The sequence below is a fragment of the Onychomys torridus genome, chromosome 22 (genome assembly GCF_903995425.1).
Source record: "Onychomys torridus chromosome 22, mOncTor1.1, whole genome shotgun sequence".
Classification (NCBI taxonomy): Eukaryota; Metazoa; Chordata; class Mammalia; order Rodentia; family Cricetidae; genus Onychomys; species Onychomys torridus.
In genome coordinates, this window is record NC_050464.1 from 18,525,428 (window position 1) to 18,534,303 (window position 8,876).

General features: G+C 51.3%; 1 protein-coding gene across 1 annotated transcript; it reads left to right on the forward strand.

The window, feature by feature from the left end:
- The first annotated feature begins 590 nt into the window (after window positions 1-590).
- On the forward strand, window positions 591-4,861 carry Tmem270 (transmembrane protein 270). The gene is made up of 3 exons (XM_036171620.1): window positions 591-690; window positions 3,085-3,522; window positions 4,556-4,861. Exons 1-3 carry the CDS (start codon window positions 619-621, stop codon window positions 4,841-4,843), a joined length of 798 nt encoding a protein of 265 aa, XP_036027513.1. The 5' UTR covers window positions 591-618; the 3' UTR covers window positions 4,844-4,861.
- The last annotated feature ends 4,015 nt before the right edge of the window (window positions 4,862-8,876 follow it).

The following is an 8,876-nucleotide window of genomic DNA, read 5'->3' on the forward strand; positions in this document are numbered from 1 at the left end:
CCACCCTTCTCCATTTCCTTCTTCCCTCCCTCCCTCCTCACCATTCATGCCGGGCAGGTAAACTAGACTGATTCTAAAATGTGTTCTGAGCTGTTTCCCCAGGGATCCCCAGCCACAGGTTGCCCAAAGCCAAAAACCTGCTATTAATACACCTGCTGTGAACGGCTAGCCTGGGCTACAGGGTGAGTGTGCCTCCAAACAAAAAACAAATCCAAATAAAAAAGGCTAGGCGTGGTGGCTCATGCCTTCCATTGCAGCTTTTGGGAAATGGAGGCAGGAGGATCAGGAATTCAAGGTCATCTTTGGCTATATAGCTGCTTTGAGGCCAGCCTGTGCTACCTGAGACCTTCCCCCCCCCAAAAAAAATATTAATAAAAAGAAAGAAAGATAGACGGGATAGAGAGAGAACTGATCCTAGAGATCAGTCATCCATCTGGTCCATGGTCACAGTGTAGCCAGCTTTGACCTGAGGTCTCAGATGGGCGGGGAAAGTGGATCTAGAGAAAGGGGGAGTGGCCCATGTGGCAACTGGGTCCCCATGGTAACTAGACCCCCACCCTGTGGCATCTGTGAGGTCACCCTGCCTCTCCTGGCTGGAGGAATGGATGGAGGCCAGACATGGAGGCCGCTCCCCAGGCCAGATCCAGCCTCCTCAGAATTCTGCTGCGAGTTGGGAAGCTCTCTGTGATGGTAAGCATGGTGGGGATAGGGGACCTGGAGAGATTCAGCGCTTCCTAGCCATCAGGGAATAACCACCGAACTCCCAGAAGCCCCATTCCCAAACTACTGTGGCATGGCTGTCTATCAGCAATCAATCTTCCTTCCTCCCCTCCCCCTCTCTTCTCCTTCCTTCTTGTTGTTTACATATTTTTTTGGAGACAAGGTCTCATTCTGTAACGCTAGCTGTCCTGGTACTTGCTATGTAGAGCAGGCTGGCCTTGAACTCCCAGAAATCTGCCTGCTTCTGCCTCCCTCAGTGCTGAGACTAAAGATGTACACCATTACACCTGGACTTTCCTTTAAAAGGAGTGTGTGTGTGTGTGTGTGTGTGTGTGTGTGTGTGTGTGTGTGTGTGTTGGGAGTCAGTTCTCCCCTTCCACCATGTGGGTCCTGAGTTTCGAACTCAGGTCGTCAGGCTTGGCAGCGAACACCTTTACCTGCTGAGCCATCCCACTGGCTCACTTTCCCTTTGCTCTCCCTGCCCTTCCCCTGCTCCTGCCTCCCGCCTCTCTTCCTCCCCCTTCTTATTTCCTTCTGATGTGAACAGCTGTGGGTGTGATGTATGTCCATGCGTGTGGATGCACATGCCTGTGGATGCACACAGAAGCTGCAGGAAGGCCCTGGAAGCCCTCCACTACCACTCTACCTTCCAGCCTCTGAACTTGGAGCTGATGGGTTTGTTTATTTTGCCTTGGCTGGCAGCTTAACAAGCCCCAGAGACCCTCCTGTCTCCATCACCTTTGGTCCTGGGGCTGCAGGAATGCCTTGGACCATGCCCACGCTGGCTTATTATAGTGGCTGCTGGGACCCGAACTCTGCTCTAGAGCATGAAACACTCTTAACTGCTGAGCTATTTCTCCAGTCCCCACTTCTCATTCCCCTTACTGCTGTCTCACCATGCAGCCCAGGCTAGCCTCAAATTCACTGTCTCATAGCCCAGGCCAGCCTCGAACTTTTGACCCGCTGGGACGACAGGTATGTGCCCCCGATGCCTGGCTTCTTATCCTGGTCCTTCAGAGCCTATAGTCCCTGGACTCTGATGGTCCTGTGGGTCAGGGGTTTCAGGCTGATCGCCTCTGTCGCCATGGGCTGGAGGCTCAAGACTCCACCAGGGAGACTTCCTCTTCAGGAAGGCATTCTCAATTTCAACCTCACTCGCCGTAATCCTAATCCTTGGTGAAGAGAAGACACTCTTGGCCAACCTGCCACTCAGATGAGGGGCGTGGAAATCTTATGTCTCTCCCCCTATACCCCTGACAGGGAGGTCTGTCATCAACCTCTGTCACCCCTTCCCCATGTCTGGACATCTCTCTATCCCTAATGGAACCGTTATTTACAGATGCCCTCATGATGCCAAGGGCAACCAGGGGCATGCCCAGGTACTCGAGGGAAGTCAGCCGGCCTGTATTCAAATCCTGTAGAGTTAAGGGGGAGGTCACATCTACTTATTTGTTTTTAATTTTTTTGTTTGTTTGCTTTTTGAGACAGGGTTTCTTTGTGTAGCTTTGGCTGTCCTGGAACTCGCTTTGTAGACCAGGCTGGCCTTGAACTCACAGTGATCCATCTGCCTCTGCCCGCTGAGTGCTGGGATTAAAGGCATTCTCCACTACCAACCAGTTTGTTTTTTATTATTTATTATTATTGTGTGTGTTGGGTGTCATAGCACCCATGTGGAAATCAGAGGAAGATTTGGGGGAGTTGGCTCTCTTCTTCCTTTGCAACAGGTTCCGGGATCATAATGAGGTCACCAGGCTTGTGGGGCAAGAGCTTTAATCACTGAGCCATCTCTGTTTGTTCCTTTGCTTGGTTTCCTGTAGATTAGGCTAGCTTTGAACTTCCTGTGGAGCCAAAGAAAACCTTGAATTCTTGGTCTTTCTGCCTCTACCTCCCAACTGCGGAGACTGCAGGCATACACTATGTTTCTTGGTTTTATCCACAGCTGAGCTACATCCCCATGCTTGGAAGTCACTATATTTTTTTTTTTTTTTGGTTTTTCGAGACAGGGTTTCTCTGTCTAGCTTTGCTCATTTCCTGGAACTCGCTTTGGAGACCAGGGTGGCCTCAAACTTACAGATATCCATCTGCCTCTGCCTCCCAAGTGCTGGTTTAAAGGCATGCGCCACCACCGCCCGGCCGGAAGTCACTCTTTAAAGATTATAGGCCGGGCGGTGGTGGCGCACATCTTTAACCCTAGCACTTAGGAGGCAAAGGCAGGAGGAGCTTTGTGATCTCTAGGACAGTCAGAACTACACAGAGAGACCCTGTCACAAAAGAAACCAAAGTCAAATAAATAAATAAAGCATAGGTTGGGTTCCACCCCAGTTGGGTGGCACCGGTAATGCTGGTGTCCCTGTCTTCCTGCAGCTGCTCCAGAACCGCACACACTTGTACCACTTCCTGCTCCTGAAGATGGCTGTCTTTCAGCAGTGGGTGTTGGGGCTGGCCCAGGAGGCCCGGGGCTCCGGCAGTGACCAGACCCACCTGCTTCCGGGAGTCATCATAACCTGCATCCTGAGCTTGGCCCTTCGAGCGGGACTGGCATTGCTATGGGCCCCCCTGTGGTTGCTGCTCTGCGGACCCAGGCTGGCATACAAAGTCGGGCTGTGCTGCACTCGTAGTATGAGACTGGCCCTGGGGCACCTAGGAGCCTGGGAACCTCTGGGCCTGTCTGTAGCCACCTTCAGGGACCTGTTTATCTCCTGTCTGCATAGCCTCATGCTGGTGGCCTTGCTGATGCTGCTGTTGACCTGGAGGCTGGTGCAGAAAGCTCATCACTTCAGTCTGGGCTGGCTGCCCAGCCAGGTGGGTTGACAGGGATGCAGGCTGGGGATGCTGATAGGCTGGGGACTCTGGCTGTGTGATCAAGAGTGCTCAGTACCGGCCATGGGCAGACCCTGGGGGCCACTTAGCATGTTCTTTTTTTTTTTTTTTTCTTTTTTTTTCTTTCTTCTTCTTCTTTTTTTTTTTTTTTTTAAAGATTTATTTATTATGTATACAGTGTTCTGCCTGCATGTACGCCTGCACGCCAGAAGAGGGCACCAGCTCTCATTACAGATGGTTGTGAGCAGCTATGTGGTTGCTGGGAATTGAACTCAGGATCTCTGGAAGAGCAGCCAGTGCTTTTAACCGCTGAGCCATCCCTCCAGCCCCTAGCACGCTCTTTTTCTTTCTAATTTTTTGTTCTTATTTTTAAAGCGAGTGTGTGATTGTGTGTAATTGTTTGTATGTGTGTGTGCGTGTGCGTGTGCGTGTGCGTGTGCGTGTGTGTGTGTGTGTGTGTGTGTGTGTGTGTGTGTGAGGTGTCTCCAGAAGCCTGAAGAGGGTATCAGGTTCCCTGGAGCTGGTGTTACAAGGAGCTGTGAGCCACCTGATGTGGATAATGGAGACCAAACTGAAGTCCCCTGCAAGAGCAGTTTCTGCTCTTACCCACTAACCTATCTCTCCAGCCCCATAGAAGGTTACTTAAAAAAATTATTATTAGCTGGGCAGTGGTGGCTCACGCCTTTAATCCCAGCACTCGGGAGGCAGAGCCAGGCGGATCTCTGTGAGTTCGAGGCCAGCCTGGGCTACCAAGTGAGTTCCAGGGAAAAGGCGCAAAGCTACACAGAGAAACCCTGTCTCGAAAAACAAAAAACAAACAAACAAAATTATTATTATTTATTTGTGTGTGCACACGTATGTGTGTAGGGATGCTTGTGCCTGCACATAAGTGGGTGTCCGAGAAAAACAAGATTTGTTTTTCTTCTACCATGTGGGTACTGGAGCTCAAACTCAGATTGCTGAACCATCCCTTTGGGCCTCACCCACGCTCTTACTTGCCTGGACCCTCCTGCAGAATTCTGTGTTGCTGGAAACCCTGGCACTGCTGAGACGCCTCTACCTGTGGGTGGAGCGCACGACCACACTCGCCTCCTGGAACCTGGCCTATCTCGTCACTTGGGTCACCTGCCTTGCTTCCCACCTGCTTCAGGCTGCCTTTGAACACACAGCCCAACTGGCCCAGGCTCAGGAAGCCAAGTCCCAGGAGACCTCAGGGCCTCCCTCGCCTCAGTTCTTAATTCCAGAATCCTCCACCACTGAGGCTGGGCCCCTCCCATCCCAGCCTGAAACTCCCGGAGAATAAATGTGTCCCCCACCTGCCTTTCGGACTCACTATCCTTCTACCTAGCTGGACTGGAAGGCTATTCCGTGTCATATGTGTGCATGTGTGGTGTGTATCTCTGTGTGCTTGTGCTTACGGGTGGGTACACGTGGATGAAATCCCAGGCCCAGGTACCTCTGGGATGGAAATCACATTCCCCAAGTGCCTTTCAGGTATCATATATCAACCTCCTCAGACACTTTACATATCGTTTGGATTGTCTCCTAGCAACCCCAGCCTCTGGCCTGACTATCATTTTCCACACAAGAAAATTGAGCCTCAGGGATTGGTCATTTCCAAGGTCACGGAACACGTCCCAGCCAGCTCAGGTCTCGAGGTGGCCTTGCTTCCCAGGCTTCTAACTAAATCTACGCCCTTGGTTCTCAGTTCTCCAGGATCTTAAAGGGAACTGGGCAGTTAGAGACTCTGGCCTCTGGGGGGTGCCAGGACCTCACAGTTTAGAGATGTAGAACAATTCTTTTGAGCGTCACTCTCGAGAAAGTCTGCAAGTAGCTCTTTCATTCCCTCACACAAAGATCTCAGTCTCCCCATTCCTCATTCATCTACACACCTGCCAATCCATCCAGAGGACCCTCCTTCCCTCCATCCATCTATGCATCAACCCTCCATCCACCCAAAATTCATCCATCTCTCCATCCCTCCAACCACCTCAAATTTACCTATCCTCTCCATCCAACAGTTCACCCACCTACCCCACCCATCCATCCATCCACCCCCAAATTCATTCTCCTATCGCTTCACCCCCAAATCCATGTATCTATTCCCAAATATATCTATCCACCCTTCCCTCCATTCATCCACAAATCCACAAGTCTATTCTTCCCTGTATCCGAAAATGTCACATCACGGAAAGACTGTCAATCTCCCCACCCAGGCATGAGAAGACTTATCCAGCCTCCACAGCCTCTTACTGGTGAGTGAGGGCAGGGTCCTTCAGACACATTCTACCTCAGGCTCTGGCCTGGGTCTTGGGTAAGTGATTCTTAGGAGAAAAGAGGAGGGGCTGGTTTTCTGAGAGTCAGCCATCCCCTCCCACCCCTTTCCCTAGGTCAAGAACTGGCACCCATGTGTGTGCAGAGAGGGTCAGAGAACATTGGTCCCCCCCACCCCTTCCTCATTTTCAGGGCAGATGGTGGCTTCCTTATGACTGCAAATGGTCTAGGCTAGATGTGTCTTCCTCCAAACACAAGGAGCAACTTACCTGCCTACGGGAGCCAGCCCAGTGGGTTCCTTTGTTCAGGGTAGAACAGTTACTGGCGTGTGTGGGATGACCTATGAGCTCCCAAGTAAAGGGCAGCTTCTCCTAGATTCCAGAGCACCCGCAACTTGCTGGGAAACCTGGGTTGCCAGGCGCAGGAATGTGTGTGAGCACCCATGGTTGATTAAAAATTTCAACATCAGGGCTAGGAAGGTGGCTCAGCAAAGTAAGATCACTTGCTGTCCAAGCCTGAGGATCTGAGTTCAAATCCTGGCACCCATTTAAGAGATAGGTGCAGTTGAGCAAATGCCTGTAATCCCCATATTGCCTACAGGGGGCAGTCTATGAGGATCTCTGGAACTTACTGCCCATCAGTTTAGATCCAGGTTCAGTGACAGACTGTGTCAAAGAAATAAGGTGGAGAGAGACAGAGCAGGATACCTGTTGTCCTCAGGCATTACACATCTGCACATACATGTGGATAGCGTGCGCGCATGCGCGCGCGCACACACACACACACACACACACACACACACACACACATCACAAATAAATAAATAAAAAGATTCCCATGCCCTTGGATAGTTTTCCTTTCTGCTGTCCTTCCCATGATCCTCTCTGATTTTAGCCTTGGTAATCTTGTCCTTAGATGATGCACATCAGGTATAAACCAACAAACAGAAAAAGCAAAATAATTGTGGCCAATTTAGGCACCTATAATCCCAGTCAGTATTTAAGGAGCAGAAGCAGGGAGATAGAATGTTCCAGGCCAGTCTGAGCTACAGTGTGAAATCCTTCTCAGTAATAACAAGAGAAAGCCAGGTGTGGTGATCAGTGCCTGTAACCACACACCACTTGGAAGGCTGAGGCAGGAGGATCACTGGGAATTTGAGATCTGTCTGGGCTGCAACGTGAAACCAGATCTCAAAAGATAAAGGGCTGGGAACGTAGCTAGGTAGACAGCTTGCCTAGCATGCACAAAGCCCTGGGTTGGCCCAGCACCACACAAAGTGTGGTGGTGCACACCCCTAACCCCAGCACTTGGGATGTAGAGACAGGAGGATTGGAAGGTCAAAGTCATGTCTAACTAACATTAAGACTGTCTCAAAAAAGAAAAAGAAAAAAAAGAGGGGGCGCTGGATGGAGAGATAGCTCAGTCGTTAAGAATGCTTACTGCCCTTGAAGAAGACCCAGGTTTGGTTCCGAGCACCCACAGTCCAGGGGATCTGATGCCCTCCTCTGGTCTCTGAAGGCTTTTGCATGCACAGGATAGACATAAACTACTCAGGCACACACAGGTGCACACAAAACGATAAATAATTTTTTTAAAGAAGAGAGAGGAAACAGAAGAGGGGAGAGAAGAGGACAGGGGAGGGGAGGGGAGGGGAGGAGAGGAGAGGAGAGGAGAGGGGAAGGGAGGGGGAGGGGATGAGAAGAGAAGGGAGGGAAAGGGAGGGGAAGGGAGGGGAGGGGAGGGGATGAGAAGAGAAGGGAGGGGAAGGGAGGGGAGGGGAGGGGAGGGGAGGGGAGACGAGGACTTTCTTTGACTTCATGATACAAACAGGTCATGTGTGACATGTGACACTGTCACATGTGACCCCGGACATTCCTGTACACAAACCTTCTGGGCATGTCCATTTCCCGTTTCCAGGAGTCCCGAGGTAGAAAGGAAAAAGCTGGTGACCCCAGGGTCCCTTCTCAGCCCTGCCAGGACTTGGACAGCTGCCTTTATCTTCTTGCCTTTGGGGACATGGGGGACTGGGATGGAAGGAGCCAGGGAGATGGAGGAACAGCCAGCCAGGGGGCGGATGAGGTCAAGGCGGCCAGCCTGGTTGTCACAGGCCCTCACGCCCACCTCGCCTGCCAGCAACTGTATGTTTTCATCTTTTCCTCGGAGGGGGAGGGGTGCGGCATGGAGCCTTGAGTGCTGAATTAAGTGACAATGAATTTGAACCACATGGAGCCCCAGATTAAGGGGGAAAGTGTTTGGGTCAAACAAAGAAAGAGTTTCATCAGCCCCCACCCTCACCCCCACACCCACCCCCAGACAGTACAAAAATAGTTCGGCCCCAGGCAGGCTATGACCTACAGGCCTGGCTGCGTGTCATGGCCCCCTGTCCTGGAAAGATACTTCTGGTGGCCTCTTTCCCTGGATGTGGGTTTCGCAATCTTCTCTTGTTTTGGTGGCCTCTTTTTGGACCATTCTGGTTTGTCTGGGAGAGTTAGCTGGAGAGGAGAACCAGGGAGTCTCTCTCTCTCTCTCTCTCTCTCTCTCTCTCTCTCTCTCTCTCTCTCATTTTTCTGTTTGTTTTTGGAGATAGGGTCTCACAGCCCAGGCTGTGTAGCCAAGGATGACCTTGACTTTCTTGCCTCCACCTCTCCAGAGGCTGGGGTTACAGATGTGTGCCAGCGTGACTGGTTTTTGAAGAGCTGGGGGTGAAAAACCTAGGGTTTCATGCATGCGAGGCCACATGGAGAGCCTGGGAAACTGAGGCAGGATACATCCTCTCACAGTACCCATCGAAAGCTTGGAGGTTCAGAGACACCCAGTCCCAGAGACCAGAAATAGCTCAGAGCAAGCATCATATCACCAATGCTAGACACATAGCGGGACTCTAGCAAGGGATGGCAGGAGAGCTCTGGGTATATGGAGGACGGGAACTTGTTCACCTGGACTTGGAGAGATTTATTGTTGACATTGCGTCTGAGACAGAGTCTCAGGCAGCTCTGACAAACCTCATTCAACCTTGCAACGCAGCAGAGGCCAGCCTGGGCACTCTTTGTCCTCAACTGTGC

What these genes read in the sequence shown, in the direction of transcription:
- Tmem270 (XM_036171620.1), top strand. Translation starts at nt 619, where the DNA reads ATGGAGGCCGCTCCCCAGGCCAGATCCAGCCTCCTCAGAATTCTGCTG. An exon ending in TTGGGAAGCTCTCTGTGATG is followed by an intron (nt 691 to 3,084) that starts GTAAGCATGGTG and finishes GTCTTCCTGCAG; the next exon opens with CTGCTCCAGAACCGCACACA. An exon ending in TGGGCTGGCTGCCCAGCCAG is followed by an intron (nt 3,523 to 4,555) that starts GTGGGTTGACAG and finishes ACCCTCCTGCAG; the next exon opens with AATTCTGTGTTGCTGGAAAC.